General features: G+C 38.0%; 1 protein-coding gene across 1 annotated transcript in view; it reads left to right on the top strand.

Annotated features, from left to right (window-relative positions):
- Positions 1–10,969: 10,969 nt before the first annotated feature.
- Positions 10,970–26,499, top strand: part of SLC9A4 (solute carrier family 9 member A4) — an 86,447-nt gene continuing 70,917 nt past the window's right edge. Inside the window, exon 1 of the mRNA XM_020987893.2 lies at positions 10,970–11,898. Within this exon, the coding sequence (XP_020843552.1) occupies positions 11,598–11,898 (301 nt within the window). The 5' untranslated portion in view covers positions 10,970–11,597. The remainder of the gene's footprint in view (positions 11,899–26,499) is intronic.

The following is a 26,499-nucleotide window of genomic DNA, read 5'->3' as shown; positions in this document are numbered from 1 at the left end:
CAAAGACCTGAATTCAAATTGTGACTGCCATTTTGGGGCCTCAGTTTCCTCATCCATAAAAAGAACTTGTTAGACTACGTATTCATTACATACTTATGATTCTAATAAAAAAAATGATGAAAATATACAGCATACAATTGAAATGATTCCAACCCGATCTGTTTAAATGAGCTGTTGATGTGAAAAACGAGAAGTTGGTGAACACCAATTCCCAAAGAACTTTAAATGATATATAAATTAATTGCAATCAGGAAAAGATCAAAAGACCTAGAAATTCCCCATCAAACAATAAATACTTGATCTTTTCCAGGTGGAGAATATAGTAGCCAAAAGCAACACTTTAAATTTAATCTTCAATAAATTCATTTATTGAATCTTAAAGAAAACAGAAGATGGAAACCATGAGAAGTGTCACCTTATAAAACAGCAAGAATTGGCAGAGGTAAAAACAACTTTAAATGAAGTTTAGCAAGAAATCCAGCCAAGTAAAGTTATCTTAAGGATGTTTAAAGATGAAATGGGAAGGAAGACAATAAACTGATGAATTCAAAGATATATACAGATTTTTATAATAATTCTTTTCACCATCAAAAGATATGGTACGACCATATTTGGATTCTAACATTATAGCCCTGATGTACTACATGAAGAAATGGTTATGGACCTTAAGAAAACAAAAATAAGAAACAACCCTGGACCAAACACTGATAAAGTTCGCGCTGAAATACCAAAATTTTGAAGATGTTGAGAAATTAAATTTCAAGGTTTCTGAGAGAGGACTGTACCAAAAACATAAAATAAATCTTATAATATTGTTATTAAAAAGATAATAGAGAAAATATAATAATTACTGACCCATATCTCTACTTTCTCACCTCTCTATAAAACTGTTAAGACAATAGCCTACATATAAATCAAGGACATCCTTAAACAGGTATGAAAAAGTGGCAGGGGGTTTTTGAAGATGCTATTCTATGGCAGACCACATTTTTATAGTCACATGACTGACTGAAAGGCTTAGTGAATATGAGACTTTGTTAGTTGATTACTTAAAAAAAAGCATTTGATTTAGTAGAGCTAAATGTCACCTTAAAGACTGTCCTCCAACAGTGTTCCCCATATCTATGTCAAGATTATACAAATGTCTTTGAAAGACATAGTAAATGCACAATCTTTGTTTGACAACCCTCTGAATATTGGTATCAAGCTTAAAATAAGGAGTTGGGCGCTGTTCCAAAGAGTTTGCTATTGCCCTGGCTGATATCTGGTACAGAGTCCAAATCAGAGATGGAGACTATAAATAAGGAAGTAATCTAGATGATCTTCTTTACAGATGATGTATTGCTTATTGCATTAAGCCCTGCAACACCACAGAGCCTCCTAAATGAAATCCCTAATCACTGAAAGGAGTTCAACTTCACTATCCAATCCACACAAGAAAAAACAAGCAGATAAAAAATGCTGGCTATTTAGACTATTACATACTTGAATAGATTATCCATAGAACTCATTTGGAGACATACTTCAAATAGACAATAAGCTGAGTCTAGAATGGACCAGGTGGACAGCAAGCTGTATTGGCTTTGAGAAATTGCATAGTTCTTTTAATGACCTCAGGTTTCTAAAACAAAGATCTGTCTTTAATTCATCATTCTTCTAGTGATACTGAGTGTGTGTGTATACATGCACATATACATAAATATACATACATGTGTATGTGTATATGTACATATATATGTTCTGAGCTTTATCACTGAAGGGAATACGCATATTGATGAGATCACAGGTCCCTTGAAAAAATGAAATTACTACACAGAAGTATTGAAGTAATTTTGTTCTTTAAGTTTAATTGTCTGAGCTGTGTTCAGTATGCCTGGTGGTGCTAAAGCAACATCCTTATCACGTACTGCTAAGTGCTATAGGAACTTTATCTTCTAAGACCTCCATTGGAATGGAATGATCTGTCATTTTAGATGAAGAAGCAAACTGACTTGTAGAATTGGTCTTTTGGGACATGTCATCTTCTGTGGTCTGAATGTGGTCCAATTTGGAAGTGGCTAGAAATTGCTACCATTCAGTTGCTGCCTGGTGGCCTGTGTGAAGAAAATTTCGGGTCTTATTTCACATCCCAAAGGCATCCACATCACAAAAACCACTGAAGAATTGGCGCCAAGTTGACATCCCAATTGGAAAGCACAGTGAAGAGGTTAAAGATGAGCCACGGTATAACGGAAAGAGCGCCAAATTGGGAGTCGTGAGTCCTGGAGCAGACGCCTATTTCTATCACCAACCGGCTGCGTGACCTGGGCGATCACGTATCTTCTCTGGTCTACTATTCTCATTTGTAAAATAAAGGAACTTTACTAGATTATCTCAAAGGCCCTTTCCAGCTCAAAATGATATGATTTTATGCTAAACTGCTTCCACTGACAGTTATCTAGGAGTTTATTGATACTTTACTATAGAAAAAGTCCCTGCTCCCTTAAGAACGTGTGGTTTCATTAATGTGAGTGCAGTTGAATTCCAACTGAATATAGAACAGGGGGAAGAGTGTGGGCTTTGAGTCAGAGGACCTCAGTTCAATCCTTGGCTCTGCTATTTCTACCTCGGCAACCTTGGGCAAGTTGCTAGGCTTCAGTTTCCTCATCTGTAAAAGGAAGGAATTGGATTAAATGACCTAATGTCCTTTCCAGTTCCAAATCTGTTACCTTCTTCATTTGTTTTCATGACTGAAAATATTATCACCAGGCTTTCTTTTCACTTATTTCCCATTTGTTTAGTTCTTCTTCATAGCAAGTGTAACAGTGGTGTGGAAATGCAGACGGCTTCTCAAATTAAATAAGCTGCCATAAAGCATTTCTATGACAATTAAAAAAAGAGTAGATCTCACACTGTACAAAGCAAATCTGCGTCAGACTTCTAATCTCAAATCAAATGCCACTTGCCATGTGAGGCCAATGGCAAAGATCCTAAAGACAACTTTATGTTCCAGTGGAATCCCAGAGGCCCTGTCCCCAGCCCTTGACTATTTATGTGTGTATATGTGTATATACGTATATATGAACATTATATACACACATAGGTGTGTATATATGTATATGTTCCCTAATACATATTCTCTCTCTCTTTCTACACACACACAAACACACACACACACACACACACACACACGATTCTCTAAGGTCAAATATTTCTGTTTCTCTGGGCATATCCCTTCTTCTTCCCTTCTTTGTTCCACAGCAATATTCTTCCTTCAGTACTATATTCTCAGCTAGCTATATTGGAGGAAAGCAAGAGGTGTGTAAATTCATACTAAGGTGTTAAGAATTGATGATTGCTTATTATAGCATCTCATTCATAGGAAACTTGTTTCTTTAAAAAATAGGATGACAATATTTTCGTCTAAATAAATAACTATGTAACAGTGGAATCGTAGCCACTATGTCAAGTGCGACAGGAGAAATTTGGAGTGGGGCACATGGATCTTCCTATTTTCCTTAACAGATGACTTTCCACTCAGCTCATGCATAAAGTGAAACCTTATTGCTCTTGATCTCATAGCAACTGTTTATATGTTAGCCACACTGTAGAAATCTGCCTTTGAAATCTATGATCTTCTTACCTCATGGTACAATGAAGCAAATACTGGCTTTGGAGTCAGAGGAAGTGAGTTAGCATCCTGACTCTATTATTAACCACCTATATGACCATGGACAAGTCATTTAAACTTTCTGGGCTATGTTTTCAACTCTGAAAACTGGGGTGACTAGACTTGGTTACTTCTAAGGTCCTCTTCAATTCTAAATCTATGGTTATCAAAGAAAGAGGTAAAAGACCATATGAACAAAAATATTCATAGTGACTCTTTTGTGGTATCAAAGGATTGGAAATTGAAGCTACTGAACGATTAGGGAATGGCTGAACCAATTATGTTATATAAACATAATGGAATATTATTGTGCTGTAAGAAATGATAAAGAATCTAGTCTCAGGGAAACTTAGGGAGACTTGTGTGAAACAATGCAGAAATAAGTGAGCAGAACCCAGAGGACAATTTATACAGTAACAACATTGAAAAAAAGAGCAATTTGAAAGACTTAAGAACTATGATCAACATAATGATCAAACATGACTCCAGAGTCTTGATGATGAAGAATGTCACCAACCTCTTGACAGAGAGGTGATGGACTCAGTATGGAATGAAACACATATTTTTGTATATAGCCAGTGTGGGAATTTGTTTTCTTGACTATGTGACCTGTTGCAAGGGTTTCATTTATCTTTATTTTCAGTGTGGAAGTGAAGATAAAATAAATGCTCACCAAGTGAAGAAAAATGAATTTGCTTTTTAATAAGTAATTTAATTTGTAATTACATTTAATATGTAAATTTAATATGTAATTCTCTGGTATCCAGAGTTTACCTGAGTAGATTAGTTTACTCTTTAGCCCTTGCTCCAAACATTGTACTAGGTTCTTGTGCAAAACAATTTTGGCGGTCTGTGTCAAAACATTTCAGGGTGAATGGGATTCTGTAGATTCTAGTCTTTTTGATTTAATAACAAAAGAGCTTGGAGGTACCATTGGAGTTCTCTCTCAAAAGTCATCTGAGTACTCAGTGTGGCTCAAGGCTTTCCAGCCTGCCCAAGAACAAGAACTCAAAGTAGAAAGTCCTACTCTCTTGTGACCCTCCCATCAGAAAACCAGGTTTCTTTCTACCATGACTCACCCAGAAATTCTAATATGTCTCAGGATTTTGATAATTATTAACATTTCTATAGAACCTAACTGTTTGCAAAGTTCTTCACTTGTTACCTCATCTGATCTTCATAACAATGACAACATAACAATAATAATAGCCAGCATTTTATTTTCACTATCTTATTTGGGCGTTACAGCAACCCTATGAAGCAGGTATTATTATTATGCCCATTCTATAGATAAGAAAATTGAGGCTTAGAGTAGGGAAATTACTTGCTCAGACTCATAACAGCTAGTAAATATCTGAGGCAGGGTTTGAACTCTCATCCTGTTGACTCCAAGTCTAGCACTCTATCCAACAGACCATCTACCTGCTTTGGCAGCTTTGTTCACTGGGCTTAGAGTCAGGAAGACCTGAGTTCAAATCCAGCCCAGACACTTACTAGCTTTGTGAACCTGGGCAAGTCACTTAACCTCTGTTTGCCTTAGTTTTCTCAAATGTGAAATGGGGATAACAATAACACCTACCTCCCAGGGTTGCTGTGAGGATAAAAATGAGAAAACTTTGTAAAGTACTTAGCACAATTCCTGACTCAAAGTAGGCACTATCTAAACACTCGTTCCTCCCTCCTCCCCTTTCTTCTCATCAAAGAAAATGCAGGTTTCTTTTCTTTTCAGTTTCATTTTTCCTTTTTTTCTTTCCTTGCCTTGTTTTTCCTTTTTTTCTCTGCTCCTCCTTTCTCTCTCTTTTCCTTTTTATCTTTTCCTTTACTTTCCTTCTTTCTTTTCTTTTCTTTTCTTTTCTTTTCTTTTTTTCTTTTCTTTTCTTTTCTTTTCTTTTCTTTTCTTTTCTTTTCTTTTCTTTTCTTTTCTTTTTTTCTTTTCCTTTCTTTTCCTTTCTTTTCCTTTCTTTTCTTTTCTTTTCTTTTCTTTTCTTTTCTTTTCTTTTCTTTTCTTTTCTTTTCTTTTCTTTTCTTTTCTTTTCTTTTCTTTTCTTTTCCTTTCTTTTCTTTTCTTTTCTTTTTTCTTTGCTCTGATCAAGAGAAAGCCAGAAAAGAGAGAAATTATTTTACCCCCTCGTGAGTCATATCTTCAGGGATCACAAGAAGACCTGTGACTGGCACTCAAGTTCTCTGAGGAAGTTTATGGTATTGAGACCTAGCCTTCCTGATAGCAGGAATAATGATCGCCTGACTGATTGTGGGTGAAAAATAGTTTTCTTGTTAAACTGGATTTCAGAAAATCTATTTTCTTGGGGAGTGGAGAAGAAGAAGAAGAAGAAGAAGAAGAAAAGAAGAAGAAGAAGAAGAAGAAGAAGAAGAAGAAGAAGAAGAAACAGCAGCAGCCAGGAGACTTGAGAAGAGTCACTAATCTGAAAGGAGAGAACAGTGGGTGGACCTGGTAGTTGTGTCCAGGAAAGTATGACATATTCACTATTTTCAAGATGTGTCTGTTATCTAAGTTGTCAATTTCTAACCAGAAAGAGGAATGTGATGTCCAAAGAGGCCATTAATTTTGAACAGGAAAAGGAGCTGAGTTGGTGTGGAAGCCTTTAGCGAGTCCAAAATTGGGGGGGAAGGCTCAGAAATGAGATCCATAGCCTTGAAGAACTCATGACTTCCAGAGAGGGTGATACCATTGAGCTAATCTAGGCAAAGCATGAAGAAACCATGTTATATCTAAAGGTCAAAGCAACCTTAGTAACCAGCAAATGAATTGTCTTCAGGAACAGGAACCAGGCCTAAAAGTCCTGGGTCAAGGTGAGTTACAATGTCATAGTCATAGAATGTCATACCTGGAAAAGATCTTGAGAGACTATCTGGTCCATTTGAAAGGAAGCATGGCTTAATGGTTTAAGTACCACCTTAAAGTTAGGAAGAGCTTTACCCAAATCCTGCCTCTTGCACTTACTAGGTATGAAAGTATAGGCAAGTCAAGTTACCTCTTACAACTTCAGTTTCCTCATTTGTGAAATAGGGATAATGATAGCTACAGCACGACTTGGCAGGGCCATTGTGGGGCTTAAATGAGATAATATACATAAAAACACAATAGAAATGTCATTTTTAATTATTGCAGAGGAAACAGAGGCTCAGAGAGGTTTTGATTGCCCTCACAGGGCAAACAATCTCTCTCTTTCTCTCTCTTTTTTCTCCTTTCCCACTTCTGAGCTGCTCCAAGAATCTCTTTGTCGATCATATATGTCAAAGACTGTGGGAATGTTTGGCTTTGGGAGGTAGGGACAAGGCCAGGTCTGTGTCCCCAAAGCCGGGTCAAAACTTTTGATTGTGCTCCAGCTCAGAATGCGGGCCCTCAATTCAAGGTTTGGAAGTGCCAAGATGAGATTCAAGACCATCCCAGCTTAATTAGTAGCTACGAACTTGGAAAGCAAGTCGTCTTTCTGAACAACCTGGGACCAATTCTATATCTCTGTTCCTTTCCTAAAAAAAGAATAGAAAATTTGAGCCCTGTCAGAATAGCAGGACATACAGCAGATATTCACTCCCCAAAGGGCTGAGCAAGCTACAGTGAGAAACTCCAGCCAAAGTCAAACCCTTCCATAGAATTATGGGAAGAAACATGACATTGGTAACTTTTAATTTTTTTGAAAACATTTTAATGTGTGAGCATGGAGAGATGGGACTATTGGTTGACCACATACAGCTGAAGAATTTGTTAGTTGGTTAACTTTCTCTCTGGGGTTCCCTTTGCATTAACTATTGTGGGAATGTCTAAAACAAAGCCAGTTTCTAGGAATCTAGAAGTAGAAGGGTAAGAAAGCCCTAAAGGGCTGGGTTTCCAGATGTGTGCAGTTGCAGGCTGTATTGCCAGTGATGCCACCACAGAGCATATCATCCTTGACTTATTCTTATGGTGGATCTAGTATTGTCACTTAAATGGCTAGCAATTTGTTTGGGTAGTTCCATTCCTTCAGGGCTATGTCTCACCTTTTGTGCTGGAAGGCTTCCAAATGAGGAAGATAGAGGAGGACTCTTTAATTACGGGACCAGGACTGGCATAGGAACTTCCAGGGCTTTTGGGTCAGGTTTTAGCTGCTAATTGAAATTCAGACTTTTATCCAAATGTGGCAATTAACTAGATAACTCTGAAAAGATCTGCAGATAATTCAGTCTGTTCCTGTTGGCTCAAAGTGTCTGGATATTTACTTTAATTCTCTGTAGATAATTATCAATAGAGAATAAACTTTACTTTTCACAGATACACACACACACACACACACACACACACACACACACACACACACACATCATACTTCAAATTTGAGACAAGTGTAGTGAGTGGAAAGAGAGTCAGGAAGACCTGAGTTTAAGCAAGTCACTTAACCTTTCAGTGCCTCAGGCAACAATTCTATTCTTTATTACAATGACTTTCAGAACAAGTCTAATCTGTACTTGGGAGTTTTTTACATTGGTGAAATCATAGGTGTCAGCCAAAATAAAAATATGCAAAATCTTGTTCATTGCTTTGTGTATATATGCATATATATGAATATGTATATAAATGAATATATATTATATATAAATGTTGTATACCCTAATGCTTTTTCCATTCTCAACTCTCTCTTCTTCTCTCTCTCTCTTTCTGTCTTTGTCTCTCTGTCTTTCTCTGTGTGTATGCATGTGTCTCTGTCTCTCTCTCTCCCTCTCTCTGATATTAATATAAGTACTCACCTAGATCATAGGACCTTAGGGTAAGGGCTAGAAAGAACCTTAGAAGCCATCTAGTCCACTCCCCCTCCCCCATTTGACAGCTGGGAAAATCAGGTACAGGCACAGACACAGTGTGCCTTCCTTTGGCACAGTAGACAGAGCACTGGACCTGGAGTCAGTAAGACTTGAGTTCAAATCCAATTTTAGATACTTACTAGTTGTGTGACCCTGAACAAGTCACTTCATTACTCTTAGCCTCAGTTTCCTCTTTTGTAAGAATATTTATAAAAATAGCACCTATCTCCCAGAGTTGTTGTAAGGATAAAATGTGATAATATTTGTAAAGTTCTTTGTAAATCTTAAAGCATTATGTAAGTACTAGTTATTATTGTTATTGTTAGTTATTATTATAGTGATTTGTTTAGTATCACAAAACTAGTCAATGTATCAGGTAGGATTTGAAATCAAATCTTCCTAATTCTTAGCTCAACACTCATTTTGCCACTAAGGACAGAACTTTAACTTGGGTTTCAACTACAATCTGATGATTCTTAAATTTGCTTATACTTTAAGGATCTCTATCAATAGCACCTATCTTCTCTAACTTCCCTTATTCCTCATCATACCCTGATTTCTACTCCATTCAAAAAAAGAGTCATATCCTTCCCTACTCAATACTTCTCCTTCATACATAAAAAATACCTTCTTCAGGGCAGGGATTACATCTTTACAACTCCAGTATCTCTTAGTGCAATTCTTTGAACATACTAGGTGCTCAGTAAATACTTGTTAAAAAAGACTGATGGGGGACAGCTAGGTGGCACAGTGGATAGAGCACTGGCCCTGAAGTCAGGAGAACCTGAATTCAAATCTGACCTCCGACCAAACACTTGACACTTACTAGCTGTGTGACCCTGGGCAAGTCACTTAACCCCAATTGCCTAAAAGCAGAAAAAAAAAGACTGATGGATGTTAAAAAGACTGATGGTTGCATGTTCTCCCTCTCTTCTCCACCATACCATAACCCTCTCTTCCTTCAGACCTTAGCTGAATGTTGGAATGTCTTTAGGAAGCCCATTTAGCTCCCATTAACCTAGCAAGGCCTCACTAGCTCAAATTCCTCTCTTATGCTATAATAACTCTGTACTGATAGCAAGGACTGTTGGGAAATGTAGTTTATACTAGATGAACATGAAACTGAAGGATTACGAGAAGAGACACAAGAAAACTTGGAAACTTTGGAGGTACCCTTGTATCTTTTCATAATCCTTCAGTCTCTCCTTCTAATTAAATAAAAATCCTACATTTCCCAGCTGGCTTTTCTGTCAGTACAGGTTATATTACCTGACCTCTGATTGCTAAACATTTATATATACCTTGCTTATGTTTAGTAGAATTCAAGCTCCTTGAGGGCAAGGACTCTTTTATTTTTGGCTGTGTATCCTCTGAACTTAATGCTGAGTCAGGGGTATCTATGGCCAGGGCTGATGCATCTGCTTTCTGTGAGAACATTCAATCCCTGGCCTATAGCACTTGGAGGTAAATAAATAAATAAATTCTGTGCCTTGCACATAGTAGGTGCTTAATAAATGTTTGTTCAATTAAATTGTATTTGGTTTTGTGGTCATATAAACTCCTACAATCATGGAATTTTAGAGCTTGTAATGAAATCTAATCTATTCCTTTCATTTTAAGATATACAAGTCTTTCCAGGTTTTTCTGAAGTCCACTTGCTCATCATAACACAACAGTATTCCATTACATTCATATACCACAACTTGTTCAGCTATCCCCCAATTGATGGGCTTCCCCTCAATTTCCAGTTTCCAATTCTTTGCTCACAAAGTGAGCAGAACCAGCAGAACGTTGTACACAGGAACAGGCACGTTATGTGATGACTCATCTTGATAGACTTAACCCTTCTCAGCAATTCAAGGATCTAAGACACCTCTAAAAGTCTCATGATGGAAAATGCTATCCACATCCAAAGAAAGAATTATGGAGTTTGAATGCAGATCAAAGAATACTATTTGCTATTTTTTCTTCTGTTTTGTTTTGTTTCCTCTTTCTGGTGTTTCCTCCTATTGATTCTAATTCTTCCTTACAACATCTCTAATGTGAAAATATGTTTAATAGGAATGTATATGTAGAGCCTATATCTTGGGATGGAGGGGGAGAAAAATTTAAAACTCAAAAGCTTATGGAAGTGATTGTTGGTAAATCAAAATAAATTAATTAAAAAAAAGATATTAAGACCCAAAAAGAGGAAGTAACTTGTTAGGGTCAGTCATCTGGTAAAGGATAGATTAATGCAGTTTTCCTGACATTCTTTACAGTGCTCATTCTGCCCCATAATCTTTCTTTTACGACTGCTTGAACCTCCTGGAGAGTAGGGATTGTGTTTTCTTCTTGTGTGCGTTACTCACAGTAGGTAACTTGGTACTTGGCACCTACTGGGAACTTGGCAGATATTTCATCAATATAATGCCCCAGGTGGTGATGCAAAGGTGTAGTTGTAGCGGTTGCCCACTAGATGCCACCAGTGTAAGCTCTGGAGGGCACATGCGGGGGAAGCATTTCATTACAAAAGTCAAAGGAGTGCACTTAATTAAGAATGGTTCAGAAGCTACCTGCTCTCTTGGCCACACAGAATAAATGAAGGAACAGGGGGAGGAGAAAAGGAGGAGGAGAGCACCTGAAAAAAAAAAACACGACAAAACACGACATTCTCTGGGCTCTGAGTCAAGAGGAAAGGGTTTATTTTCTTCTTTTTAGAAGGAACTTCAGTTGGATCTGGAATAGGCTTTGCATCCTCCTTAATTTCCCCGCATACAGGAGAATCCTTGTACTCTGAAGCTTGGAATCAGATTTGAGAGAAGTGACTGGTTATTTTTTCCTCTACATCAATTCCATTTCAGGTCATGGCCAAACTGAAGCTGATAAAGAATCTTACCTGGATTTCACTCAGTCTACCCCATACCTGCATTTGACACAGAGGCTAAGCTGTCTGGATGCCTGTGCGTCAGAGAAGGTCTGAGAACACCACGACTGGGAACTTGCTGACATGACAGCTCCCTGCTGGGAATGACCTGCCAGGCTGGCCTCAGGAGGGGAGTTACCTGTGGCAAAGGTGCATGCAGTGGCTTCCTAGGAGAATACAGAAGCCCTGTGGAGGGTTGCATACTGAAGCATACAGGGACATAGGTGGGACGCTGAAGCCCACACCATGGCTTATCATCTCTTTGTGCCTCCTAATGCTTGGAACTGGTTGCCGTTGCTGCTGCTGCTGGTAGTGGTGGTCTTCAGGTTTCCTGGTGCTGCCTGTGATCTGAATGTATCTAGCAACTCCACTTCTCACTCTGAACCTAAGGCTCATTTTGCTGCTGCTGCTGCTGCTGCTGCTGTTGCTACCACCGCTAGCTCTGAGCAGGATGAGAGGCTGCCAGTTTTTTCTCTGGATTATGATTATGTGCAAATTCCATATGAAGTGACCCTTTGGATACTTCTTGCATCCCTTGCAAAAATAGGTGGGTAAAAAGCTTACTGGTATATGGTGGTGGTTGTTTGTGTGTGTGTGTGTGTGTGTGTGTGTGTGTGTGTGTGTGTGTGTGTGAGAGAGAGAGAGAGAGAGAGAGAGAGAGAGAGAGAGAGAGAGAGAGAGAGAGTATGCGTGCCTCACATTGCGTGCCTGTTTGTGGGTCTTTATGTTTTCTGAAATTTTGTTCTACTCACCTAAGAGGAAATTTATAAACTCCTCCACAGGACTCAAACCACTTAAAAGAGAAACATTAGCACTTCTGAATCATGCTTGATATTGGAGAGCCCACTTTTGCACTGATGGCTATTTTAGCCTCTGTGGTGACTGCTACCTTCCTAGTTGGGGGTTGATGCCATGTGACTAATTATTTGCCATGGGAAAAAAAAATCGGGTTCTCTAGTGATGAGCATGAGCAGCACCAGTCAGAGATGACAATGTGCTTGCTTCATGCTGGAAATATGTCAAGGTCTAACTCTGCTCTCTTCTCTCATGGGCACCTATGACTTCAGATGGTGGCAGCAGCCTCTATGATTCTCAGGAAGGATTTCTTTTAAAAGGCAACTTACATATCACTTGAGCATCAGAGTTTTTTTTAGAGAATGTAGGCTGGTAATCTCTAAATTACTGGTTCAATGCTAAGGGGAAGGGAATTCATGGGCACAGTTGGTCTCTGCTTTCTTTTTATGAAAAAAAGCCAATCTGGGCTCGAGGCCTAAATCCTAATGGAGGAGGCCTCTGTGAGAATATCCCTGCTGATAAGTTATGTCAAGTGGTTTAAATAACCCTAAAAGGTACTTAGGGGTATAGATTTACAGTAGAGAGAATCTCAGAGGGCATATAGGCCACCCCCTCCCCAATTTTATCTTTCAGGAAACTGAGGCCCAGTAGGGATAGGTGATTTGCACAAAGTCATTGAGGTATTAAGTGTCATAGATGAAATTTAAACTTACGTCCTCTGACTTCAGAGACAGTACTCTTGCTGCTGAACAACTCTACGAACATATTTGAAGGAAAGTGAGGAATGAAGTTATATATCCAGATATTTCAAGCTCTGAATCACCATTTTCCTCAATTATCATTTCCCACTTTGGATCTCATAGGTAGATCCCCTCACAGTTTGTAGACAAAATGGCTTTGACAATGATTTATCTTTCTTCCCTCTGGTCAATTCTTTATAAAAATATTATTGATATCTTTTTACAAAAACATAACCTATATTTTCCAATATACCTTTAACCCTTGCCCTCCCAGAAAGTCACCCCATAAAACAAAGAATTAAAAAGAGGAAGAAAAGTTCCACAAAACTAACCAACACAACAAGCAATCCTGCATTAATTGCATAATAGTTTCCCACTTCAGTAAAGTGAAAGAGGTGCATTTTGAAATCTCTTCTTTGGGAAAAAACTTCATCCTCATAATTTGAAAGCGCTCTGTTTCTGTTGTTTTCTTGTTCTTTCATTTTACATTGTTGTGGTCATTGGTATATTGCTTACCCAGTTCTAGCTGCTTTACTTTGTATCAGTTCATAGAAATCTTCCCATGCTTCTCTGTCTTCATCATATTTCTTACCATAGAGTATTATTCCATTACATTCATATGCTACCATTTGTTCAGCTATTCCTCCATCACTAGGTATCTACATTGTTTCCAGTTCTTTGCTACTCTAAGATATGCTACTATAACTATTTTGTTGTCTGTGGGGCCTTTCTTTTTATCATTGAGCTTCTTGAAGCATATGCCAAACAATGGGCTCTCTGCATCATTGTATATGGATATAGCTAGTTCTTTCTTTGGTAGTGGATGTAAATATTGGAAATATTGCGATGGAATATTGTTATAGAAACTGGCACTTAATCATATTTTGTTGCTATTGGGGGAGGAGACTTTGTCAACATCTAGCCACCTTTAGGGATTGTAGAGGTATCTATCTTATTATATATTATAGGGATAATGTATTTCTTCTGCTGCTTTGAGATTACTGGAGAATGGAGGATGAACAGTAATTGTGAGACTCTGGGCCTCTTGTGCTATTTGCTGAACACAAGTCAATCAGGGAGCTCTTGCTTCAATTCTGAAATGACAATGTTCTAGATAATTCCATCTCCAATGCTTGTGTTCACTTTAAGAAACTTTATTCCATTAGAAAGCCTGACAGGTAATTTTAAAGCCTAGGAGTATTATAAGCTTATCACTTATGATCTACTTACCTCTTTACCCAGCAGCTATTTGGGGACAGTATATGTAAATGTACATATTCTGCTGAAGAAAAAAAATCAAAAATATATTATTAAGAAGTATGTTAGAGCAGAAATTTTGTACTTCATCATGGTCATACCTTATCTTGATTCATAATTTGTAGCTCTGAGGAGTGATTTGAATACTAATTACAACAGGTACATAGGAACAGAATTGCAAATTGGAGCTTCTTAATGACAGCTTCCTTAATTCTCATCATTAAGTCTATGATGTGTCAATGGCATAGAATCATTGGATTTCAAAGCTACATGGGCTTTAAAGATTTCCTTATTTTACAGATGTAGAAACTGAGACCAAGAGAGGTGAAGGGATGCCATTCTTTTAGGGAAATCTTATAGTAATTAAAATTGTGCTTTCACAGAGAGTCAAACGCGACTGAAATGACTGGACAAAAATAAAGGAATGTTCATTTTTTATTGTGTAAAATGAATTTAGCCAAGTTTTGTATCTGAAGTGAAGGAAAATGATGAATTTAAAGACTACAAATTCACAGAACCTGTTTGCCTCAGTTTCCTTCTACTTCTAAAATATTCTGTATTACAAGAACTGTCTCTTACTCTGTTATACTGCATAGAATGATAGGCTTGCCATTAGGGTTCAAGTCCTGCCTTAGACACTAACGTTTTTCAACCTGAATTTCTTTATCTATAAAATGGAACTTGTTACATTTATCTCCTAGGATTGTGTTGAGGATCAAAATGATGTAATATATGCAAATCACTTTGCAAACCTTGAGGCACTATATAAATGGCAGTCATCATTATTTCTTGTTAATCATTATCCCTATCCAAAAGAAATAAAGGAATTTTACCCCTAGGCACGACACTTTACAGAACAAGCTAATTACTAACTTTCCTTTTTGAATTTTCAACCTAAGTACCTCATATTTATCACATCTTAATATTTGTGCAGTCATTTTTCAGTTGTGTCTGAGTCTTTGTGACCTCATTCTTGGCAGAGATACTGAAATGATTTGCCAATTACTTCTTCACCTCATTTGAAAGATGATGAAACTGAGGCAAATGGGGTTAAGTGACTAGTCCAGGGTCAGACTGCTAGTAAGTGTCTGAGGCTAGATTTGAACTCAGGAAGTTGAGTCTTCCTAATTCCAGGCCCTTCACTGTACCCATTGCATCACTTAGCTACCCCACATCTTAATATTACAGAATTATAAACATATTTGTTGAATCATTGGGCTAATTGAAAGAGAGGCAGCATCCTGCTATAGAAAGAATGCAAGACCTGAAATTGACAGACTTTAGGTTCAGTTCCTGGCTATGACACTTCTTAGTTATGTGATGGTAGCTAAGTTATTTAATTTCTCTAAAGTTAAGGGGATTTAGCTTCTCCAAAGCTTTGCTTCATCATCTCCAAAATGAGCATGACAATAACACTTCCAATATATTAGGATGTGGGGAAGAAAGTATTCTATAACACTTTAAGTACTATTGAGAAAATACAAAAAGCCCCTTTCTTACCCTGTTAGGTCATATTATTTGTGCTTATTGAAAGATTTACCTTCTTGGTATTTGTAACTAGACTGTATCCCCTGGTTGGGATCTGCTCCTCCCTCCTTTCCCCCTCCCTCCAATATATCTCAGATCTAGGATTTGATGGGCAGTAACTCACAATATGTTCATTATGTTTTAGATTGAATTCCATTTTTTTTCCCTTTGCAGTTTCCTCCCCCACTTTTTTAATGTCACAGTCAAATTAATTGCAGGAAAAATCTGGAGTGTAAAATCCCACACTTAAATTTTACCAAGAAAAGCAAATGAGAGCAAGCCAGATGTTTAATTTAATCACCTGTTTCATGTTGTTTCAGCTCATTGATGGTTGCCCGGTACCTTTTTAGATTTATACAGATCTGATGTTTGACTACTGAGCTTTTCATAGAAACTCTAGACCTGCAAAAAATGGGAAGTGAGAATAGGACACACAGCACAAAGGAGTAACCTCCACAATGTATCAAGGGAATAGTTTTAAAATGAGAAATAATTTAGTTATCTTTCCCCTGTGGTGACATATAGAGGATGGCATTATCATCAGCTTTGTGTGTATGTTTTTACAGTGATCCATTAATGATTTTGTAGCCATACTACAGACCTATCTTTCATACAGCAGAATTCAGCATAACATGGATTCACTGTGACCTTATGAGGGGGTCTTTATTATCAGGAATGGGACTGTGTGAATCTAGGCAAAAGAAATAATGGCATTGCTGGGACAAGAAAGTATAGATTGAATGGAGACAAGAAGCAGTGGAAGAAGGTGGATGTGTGTGTGTATGTGTATGAAAGTAGGGAGGGAGTGGAATCAATCAGTCAACAATTACTTATCATCTGCTATGTGCCATATAGTGTGTTGGATATTAGGGTTACAAAGGTAAAAATGAGACTGTCTTAATCTTCAGGGAGCTTACATTCTGCATTATATAGGCATTGACAGACTACTGGAAAGAGGACCATGGCAGTGGTAGTTGGGTCAAGGAGAAATACATATAGTCACAAGCTTCAGAATTACATTTTAGAGGCCATCTAATACAATTATTTCTTGATAAATGCATTGATCTTCCTATCATTGTAATGAAACTATTTAGCACAACTTCACATGTGTTGCAGACCCTTTTGGCTCTCTGGTGAGACCTATGTATCTCCTCTCAGAAAAATGTTTTTAGACCCACAATATAAAGCACAGAAGATGACAAAGGAAATCAATTATATTCAAATACAGGTATAAAAATATTTTTAAATGAGTTAAAGGACCTTAAGAACCTATCACTTAAGGCATGGGTTGAACTAGATGACAACTGAGATCCTTTCTTACCATCAAATTATATAATTCTGTGATTCCTTCCCTTCTTTCTATGGATACATAGAGTCATCTTCCATAGCTCAGGACGATTCTGACTAGATGTCTTGACTTCAAATCTATAACCAGATTCCACAACATAGATCTTATGGATAAGTAGAGTAGATTGATCTCTGAGGCCCCTTATAGCTCTAAGAACTATGAAAATACAAAACAACTCAAAACGGTTAGAGGAAAGTTTTAATGTTTCTCAATCTTGTTAAAAGTTTAGGGAAAGTGGCTGAGTAGATCTGACTTTGTAATTGTAAATACTTTGTTATTACTGACCTGCAATTGAGCTAAAACTTCAACTTCTAACCCATTCACATCACAGGCCTCCTCACAAAATTGACCAGTAGCCTGTTATCTTTCCAGACACAAACTCTTAAGAAAAGGGGAAGGGAAGAGAATAAGCATTTGTTAGGCATCTACCACGTACCAACTCCTGTGCTAAGCACTTTACAAATATTACTTCCTTTGGTCCTCACAACTACTCTGTAATGAAGATGATATTATTATCCCCGTTTTGCAGTTTGAGCAAACAGACAAACACAGGTTTTGTTGTTATCGTTTGGTCATTTCAGTTGTGTTCAAATTTTCACGACCCCATTTTGGGGTTTTCTTGGCAAGGATACTGGAATGATTTGCCATTTCCTTCTTCAGTTCATTTTACAGATGAGAAACTGAGGCAAATAGGGTTAAGTGATTTGCCCAGAGTCATACAGCTAAGAGTCTGAGGCCAGATTTGAACTCTTGAAGAGGAGTCTTCCTGACTCTATCTACTACACCACCTAGCTGCTATTGACTAAAGAGAATGAAGCAGTTGGTGAAGATGAGGATATTTCCTGAACCATTCATTATATATCCTATAGAACTATATTTCTTCATGGGATAACTGATCAAGCTAGAAGTTGTCACTCTTCTGTTTGAGAACAGGTGAAGTGCTTAGGGGATAAGAACAATTATTAAGGATTTAGTTTATCTTCCACATCCAACCCATCCTTTCCACTCCCACTGCCACCATCCTAGGACAATTCTCACTACCTCTCACTTGGACCATTGTACTAATCTACTCACACATTCTCTCTCTGCTCTCACATCTACTCTGCTAATTAATTTTTCTAAAACTTGAGGCACAGAGAGGTTAAATGATTTTCTTAGAGTCACACAAAAATCTTATTTGAGACAGGATTTGAATCCGGGTTTTCCTCACTGCAAATCCAGTGCCCTGTCTTCTATAGCATAGTGTCCTTACAGCCTTTCCTTTTTACAGTATCTTTTTTCTTGGTGATATTATAATCTCTCATGGGTTCAATGATCATTTCTATGCCTGTGACTTCCTGTTCTATTTATCCAGTCCTAGTTGTCCTAAGTTCTAGTACTACATCTCCAGCTACCTGTTGGAAACTACTTCTCTGTTGTGTAGATATCTCAAACTTATGTTCAACACAGAATTCATTATATTCCTCCTTTAACCTACCCCTCCTCCAAACTTCCCTATTTTAATTGTCACCATCTTTCAGTGACCTGGGTTCACCACCTCAATGTGATCCTCAACTCTTCCCTGTCTTTCATCCCGATAACTCATCAGTTGACAAATCTTGTTGATTCTCCCTATGACTATTTCTGCCCCCTCCCCATTCAACAACTATCAATGGCTCCCTATTAACTCTTTCTAATTCACCACTTTGACCTTTAAAGCACTTCATGATTACATTTATTGTATATTGCTCCCCTGAACACAATATACTTTAAAAAAAAATTAAACAGACCTATGATTTCAATGGTGTTAGTAATTCCTAATAAAGAACTCATTCTTTCTACCAAGGCATATCAGGTCTTCGACAGTTTCCTGGGGTGCTGAAACATAAGTCATCTGCCCAAGGCTCTATAGCCATCACACACCATATGCTTTCTTGCTAAACTAGTTTATTTGCTATTTTGCAGAACATATTGTTTCTCCTCTTGCTTTCATGACTTTCTATGGGGCTGTCCCTCATGCCTGGACTGCAATTCCTTCTCACTTTTGCCTCTCAGAATCTTTATTTTACTTTAAGATCTATCTCAGGTATATCTTTCTATAAGATGTTTTTTCCTAAACCCTTTAAATGCTTAGGGTTCTCACTTTCCTCAAGCGCAGTAAATGTGTGTGTCATTTCTACCTCCTCTCTCTTGAATACTTTCTTCTTTTTCGGTTTTTGAGACGCCACCATCTCCTGGTTTTCCTTATACCTAGCTGACCACTCTTTCACTGCATCCTTTGCTGGATCTTCCTCCGGATTATGCCCTCTGACCATAGGTGTCTCTCAGGGTTCTGTCTGGGTCTTCTCTTCTTCCTCTATACTACTTCACTTGGTGGTCTCATGAGCTGCCCTGGATTTAATTGCTATCTTCATGCTGATGATTCTCAAACATTCTTCTCCTGGGCCAATGTCTCTACTGACCTCCAATCTCACATCTCTAATTGCTTTTCAGACATCTTTAACTAGATTTGAGTACATATCTTAAACTCAATATGCACAAAACAGAACTCATTATCTTTTCCCTTAAATCCTCCCTCTCTCCTACCTTCCTTATTACTGTAGAAAGCAATATTATCTTCCCAGTTCCTTAGGTTTTTAATTTAGGAATCATTATGGAATCCTCACTATCCCTCACCTACCATATACAAGCTGTTGCTAAGGCTTGCTGATTTCATCTTTGCAACATCTCCTAAATATGTTCCCTTCTCTCCTCTGAAATGGCTACTACTGTAGTATATTCCCTCATAACCTCATGCTTTGATTACTGCATTTTCCTTTCAGCTGCTAAAGTGATTTTCCTAAAACACAGCTCTGATCATCACACAGACACAGACACACACACACACACACACACACACACCCCCATTGAGTAAACTCCAGTGCCTTCCCATAGCTTCCAGGAGCAAATACAAAATGCTTTGCTTGACATCCAAAGCCCTTTATTACTTAGTCCCCTCTTACCTTTCCAGTCTTCTTATACCTTATTCCCTGACATGTAGTCTTCCATCCAGTGACAACAGCCTTCTACCTGTTCCACAAACAAGACACTATCTGTCAGCTCCAGGTATTTTTCTCTGGCTATGCCACACATCTGGAACACTCTCCCTCCTCCACTCCAACTACTGACCTTTCTGGCTTCCTTTAAGTCCCAAATAAAATCTCCCCTTCTACAGGAAGCCTTCCCCAACCCCTCTTAATTCCAGTGCTTCCCCCATCTTAATTATTTCCTATTTATCCTATATATAGCCTGCTTTGTATAGATTTGTTTACATGCTATTTCTCATTGGATTATAAGCTCTTTGAGGGCAGGGACTGTTTTTTGTCTCTTTTTGTATCCCTAGTACTTAGCATAGAGCCTGGCACATAGTAGGTGCTTAATAAAGGTTTATTGAACTGAAATGAGGAAAGAGAATGTTTTTCTTTTTTTTTTAAATATCCTCAGACCCACTAACACTACTTTGTACATAGTAGGAGCTTAATAAATGCATTCTGGATTAAACTAGAATTATACTGTCATACAATTATTTAACTTTTGCTATATGTATTCTTGGTCCCCTAATGAGTTTGTAAGCTTTTCAAAATCAGGGACTTTCAAAAACTTTTTTTGTGTCTTCCACAGGTCTACCACACTGTCATACAAATAACAAATGCTCAACAAAAAACTTGTTAAATGAGTCATGAATAAATCCCTGCCATCAGATGATTTTCTTGTCATTAATTTCTCTTTAGATACTGGATGTAGAAATAAAAATATCAACAAAAAACATGCTGATTTTTTGAATTTTCTAACTTCAGATTCTAGAAGAAAAGAAATACATAGTAGTATACAGTTTCTATTCTACAAATAGGTTAACTGAAGTTGAAAGGTTGTGCTCTAAACACTTTGGAAATGCAAAATCAGTATGAGTCAATGGTGTTACAAGGCAGTCAGAAAATCTAATTCATTCTTGGGGAGCATTCAAATAAACGATGTCCAAAATGAGGGGATGAGAGTCTTGCTGTGCCCTCATGAACCAAAGATACATTTGGGAGACTCTCTCTCTCTCTCTCTCTGTCTCTCTCTGTCTCTCTGTCTGTCTGTCTCTGTCTCTCTGTCTGTCTGTCTCTGTCTCTGTCTCTCTGTCTGTCTCTGTCTCTGTCTTTCTGTCTGTCTGTCTCTGTCTCTGTCTCTCTGTCTCTCTCTCTCTCTCTGTCTCCACATAGCCACCACTGAGGAAACCTGCTTAAAGTTATGCCTGGTGTACCTCCTAAATCCCTGAGGCTGTGTCCGCACTAGCAAAGATACTGTCAAAGATATTGGAGGAAAGGAGTTAAGAAAAGATTTCAGAAAACTCTAAGAAGACTTGTTGAAACTGATGCAGAGTATGTGAGAACTGGGAGAACAATATATATAATAACAACAGTGTAAAAACAAACAAGTTTGAAAGACAAAAGTTCTGATCAAATCAAGACAATGACCAACTACAATTCCATGTTTTATGATGAAACATGCTACCCACCACCTGACAGAGAGGTGATGGAATCAGAGTGCAAGTATACGTATGTGTATATACATATATATGTATTTATTTCCCTTCCACCTCCTCTACCGCCCTCATTAAAACAAAAAGAAAAAAAAATCTCTGTAACAAATATACACAGTCAAGCAAAACTAATTTCTACATTGGCTATGTCATATACATATACACATGTATATCTCTCAGTGCAAATTCCTGCACAGGCCATGTCATATACACATGTGTGCATACATGCATAGATACATAGTATATATTGGCCTTCTTTCATTTATATAGGCATTTATATTGGACATGGCCAATGAAGGAATTTATTTGCTTGATTATGTATATTTATTATGGGGGTTTTGTTTTTCTTTCTGTTTTAATGAGTGGGGCAGAGGAAGTGGGAGAGAAAAGTGAATTTTCATTAGCTGAAAAACAAAATAAAATTTAAAAAATAATTGTCAAACAAAAAAAAAGTTAAAGGAGAAAATCAAAACAGAGACCTGTGTGTATTGGAAATGCATGTAAATCTCCTGAGCTATTCACAGGGGCCCTGAATCCTTGTCAAAGATATTGTTAAGGGAATTTCTGTTCAGGTAACATTTGAACTAGTTGCTATTTGAGGTTCCTTTTAATTAAGATTCTATGACTTTGAGAATCCCAACCTAATTCTTGGCAACCCCCCCCATAGAGTCCCTACTTCCCCTTCTACCTTTGCTTTAAGTGTAAAGTGGCTTTCCCTGTGAATACCCCATGTGTCTGAATCTTTCTGTAATTTCTTCTCCGAATCTCTGTAACAGGGTTAGTAGAGGGCAGCTAGGTGGTACTATGCATAAAGAGCCTGGCCTGGAGTCGTGAAGATGAATATCTTTCTGAGTTGAAATCTGGCATCAGACACTTACTAGCTGTGTGACCCTGGGCAAGTCACTTAACTCTTTGCCTTAGTTTCCTCATCTATCAATTGAGCTAGAGAAGGAAATAGCAAACCACTCCAGTATCTTTGTCAAGAAATCAGGGGCAGCGAGGTGGCTCAGTGGATAGAGCTCCAGACTCGGAGTCAGGAGGATCTGAGTTCAAATCCAGTCTCAGACACTTCACACTTACTAGCAAGTCACTTAACCCCAATTGTCTCACTAAAAAGCAAAAAATAAAATAAAATAAAATAAAATAAAATAAAATAAAATAAAATCCCCAAATGGGGTCATGGAGAGTTGGACACAACTGAACAGGGTCAAGAGGAAATATCGGTCTGCTCCTTGATTTCCAGAGCTGCTTTTAGCCATTCATCTGTTACTTTCCCTCAATTACCTTTCCTCCTTTGTGATCTGTGGTAGCTACATGCGCCACCCTCTCCCTAACCTTGTTATAGTCATCTATTGACCTCTAGGTCATTCCCTTCATATTCTCACAATTTTTGGCATTGACCCTCCCCAGCATCCCCTCTCCCTCTTCCTTCCCCCTCCCCATGGTATTCTTCTCTTATTATAAATCCTCTGGGACTTTGGTATTCATATCAACAATTCCTCCAACAGCATAGCCACTCAATTACTCAAACTCCTCACTCAGTAACCTCTTTCCCCCACATTTTGGGAACACAAGGTCACATGCACATGGTCATAACTTAGAATTTCAGGCTGCCAGAGAACTGAGCCAGAGGCAGCTAGATGGCACAATGGATAGACTTGACTTTAAATCCAACCTCAGATATTTACTAGCTATGTGGCTCTGGGCAAATCACTTAAACTTTATCTTTCTTCAACTCTAAAATGGGGATAATAATAGCACCTACTCTCCAGTGATGTTTTGAATATCAAATGAATTAACATTCGTAAAGTATGTAGCACAATGCCTGGCACGGGGTAGGTGTGCTTAATAAATGCTCATTCCCTTCCTCTTCCCCCCTTCCAGATCTGAAAGTTCAGAACTGTACTCTGATCACATCCCTCTATCTCCTTCTACCATTTCCACTCCTTCACTTTCACCACTAGTCCCTTGACCCCTACCTCTCCTCCCCATCTATCTTATTCACTCTTCATCAGCCTCATAGTCAGTCCTGACCTCATGATCTGCTGCTGAATGATTCATTAGCTGCCACCCTAAAATTCCTCACTGCCAGGACCTTCTGCCATTACTGATCTGTTAATCCTCAGACTTGGGTAACAGCCACTGTCTGTTTTCTCCTCTCTTATTCCAGGCATCCGGAGAAAGTAAAAAATTGAGCTGATTTCACTGGCTGTAAATTTAGAGTTATAACCTTAGTGAAACCCTTACTGTTGCTTAGCAATTCTTTTGTCTGCTCTTATTGGTTCTTTTTCCTATTCACCATAGTAACTGTTTCAAACCTTTTTACTTCTCTTCCTGCCTCCCAAGTACAACCTCATTTCCACGCTCACAGTAAGTAGATGACATCTCTTCACTGATAAGGATATTATATGTTGAGAGATTCCTCAACTTGCCTCTTCCACTCCTCAAAATTTCTCAGCATCATCATCTATTTTTTTTTTACTTCCTTTATGTTTCAGAAAAAGAGGTATATCTCATCCTTGCTAAAGTTAGTCCATCTCTCTGTGCCCTTGATCGCATCCTATCATTCCTCTTCCAGAATCCTGCCCTAGAAGACATCTCTCATCCCTCATTCATCTTCACTCACTCACTTTTCACTGCTTCTTCTCCATAGTCCTATAAACAACCCCTAGTTTTCCCGATTCTTAAAAAAAAAGAACCTTCCTTTCACCCTTCATTTTTTTCTTTTCATTGCCAAGCTTTTTGAAAAAGTTGTTTACATATAATGCCTCCACTTCCACCTCACTCTCTAACTTCAAGCTGATAAAATCTGTCTTCTATCCTCTATACTACTGGAACTACTCACTAATGACCTTGTAATAGTCAAATTCATACATAGCCTTTTTTAGTGCTAATCTTCCCTGTACAGAATTTGATCCTGTTGACCACTCCCTTACTCCTATAATTTCTTTTCCCCTTTATTTTATGAGACACAACACTCTTCTGGTTGACTTTTCACCTCTTGAAAGCTTCTCTGTCTTCTTTGCTGGTCCCTTGCCATCATCCTGACTACTTCAGGTAGGTGTTTCCCATTGTTCTGTCTGTGACTCTCTCTCCCTTCTTCTTCTTCTTCTCTCCTTCTTCTTCTTCTTCTTCTTCTTCTTCTTCTTCTTCTTCTTCTTCTTCTCTTCTTCTTCTTCTTCTCCTTCTTCTTCTTCTTCTTCTCCTTCTTCTTCTCTCTCTCCTCTTCTTCTTCTCCTTCTTCTTCTCTTCTTCTTCCTTCTTCTTCTTCTCTCTTCTCCTCTTCTCTTCTTCTTTCCTCCTCTTCTCCTTCTCTTCTTCTCTTCTTCTTCTTCTTCTTCTTCTCCTTCTTCTTCTTCTCTTCTTCTTCTCCTTCTTCTCCTTCTTCTTTTCTTCTCTCTTCTTTTTCTTCTTCTTCTTCTTCTTCTTCTTCTTCTTCTTCTTCTTCTTCTTCTTCTTCTTCTTCTTCTTCTTCTTCTTCTTCTTCTCGTGTCTTATTCATTTATATGGCTTCAAATACCACTTCTGCACCCACGACTTCCAAATGTATAGCTCCAGGATCGAATCTCAAACTTTCTACAGGGCATCAAAATCAATGTCTGACATTTCAAATTCAACATGTCTAAAACGGAAATTATTATCCTTTTTCTCCAACTCTGATCTTCCTTGTGTCTGGTCAATTTCTATCAGTGGGACCAGGCACCTAGTGTCCCATGTTTGAAATTTTGATTTCACTTACACTTTCAGTCTTAATTTATATTCCTTCCCTCCATGATTTTGCTAACCCAGTTACAGGGAGAAGGTATCTTTTCCCCATACCCAACATTCTATTTTGACTCTGTACTTTTCCTCAAATTCAGTTCAGTCATTTCAGTCATGTCTGACTCTGTGACCCCATTTGGGGTTTTCTTGGTAGAGATACTGAAGTAGCTTACCATTTCTTTCTCCAGATCATTTTACAGATGAGGAAACTAAGGAAAACAGGGTTACATAGCTTGTAAGTATCTGAGGCTAGATTTGAACTCATGAAGATGAGTCTTTTTGATTGCAAGCCCAGTGCTCTATCTATCCACCATGCTATCTAACTGCCCTTCCTCAAATTGTCTGGAATATATCCCCTCTCCCCCACCTAATTTCCTTTAAAGTAGCTCAGGTACCCCCTTCTAAAGAATCCTTTCCTGACTTCCCCACAGTTGCTATCAAAACATTCTCCTCTTCTCTAAATCAGTTGATATTAATTTATCTGTTTACATATATCCCTCCAGTACAACATAAGTTCTTTGAGGGCATGGATGCTTTCATTTTTGCCGTTGTATTTCAAAATCTAGAACACTATAAGTACCTAAAAATATGTATTGAATTGAATTGGCATTATGTCTGACTCTGATATCTGAAGGAGAATACTGAGAATGATAAGGGGAATGGGAACCCTGTGATATAAGGAACATTAGAAGGAATTGGGGATAGTTAGTCTGGAGAAGAGAAAACTTAAGGAAGAATGATAATTATTTTCAGATATTTAAAGGACTGTCTTGTGGAATTCCACAATAGAAATTTGAGACTAATAGGGGAAAATGATTAAAAGGTAAATGCTCAATATCAGGAAGAGACTTCTATAAATTTGGAAAATACAATGGATTTCTCATGAGGGAGTGAGCTCCCTATTACTGAATGTTTGATTAAACAATTGACCATGTGTTAGAGGATGTTGTAAGAAGATTCATGCTTCAAGTCAATGTTGGGCTAAAGGACTCCTAAGGATTTCTTCCAATTCTAATTTTGTGATTTTATAGTCAATCAATTACCAAGTTATGTGATTCTACCTTTCAAATCTGCACCCTCCTCAATTACTACTTCTATAGTCATCCTAGAAATGAATCCCTTTTAGACTGAATTCGATTAGAATGGCATCTTCCCATCCTTAGAAGCCCATATAAA

The sequence above is a fragment of the Phascolarctos cinereus genome, unplaced genomic scaffold, assembly GCF_003287225.1.
Source record: "Phascolarctos cinereus isolate Bilbo 61053 unplaced genomic scaffold, phaCin_HiC Scaffold_7;HRSCAF=346, whole genome shotgun sequence".
NCBI lineage: Eukaryota > Metazoa > Chordata > Mammalia > Diprotodontia > Phascolarctidae > Phascolarctos > Phascolarctos cinereus.
This window is presented reverse-complemented; position numbering and strand designations above follow the sequence as displayed.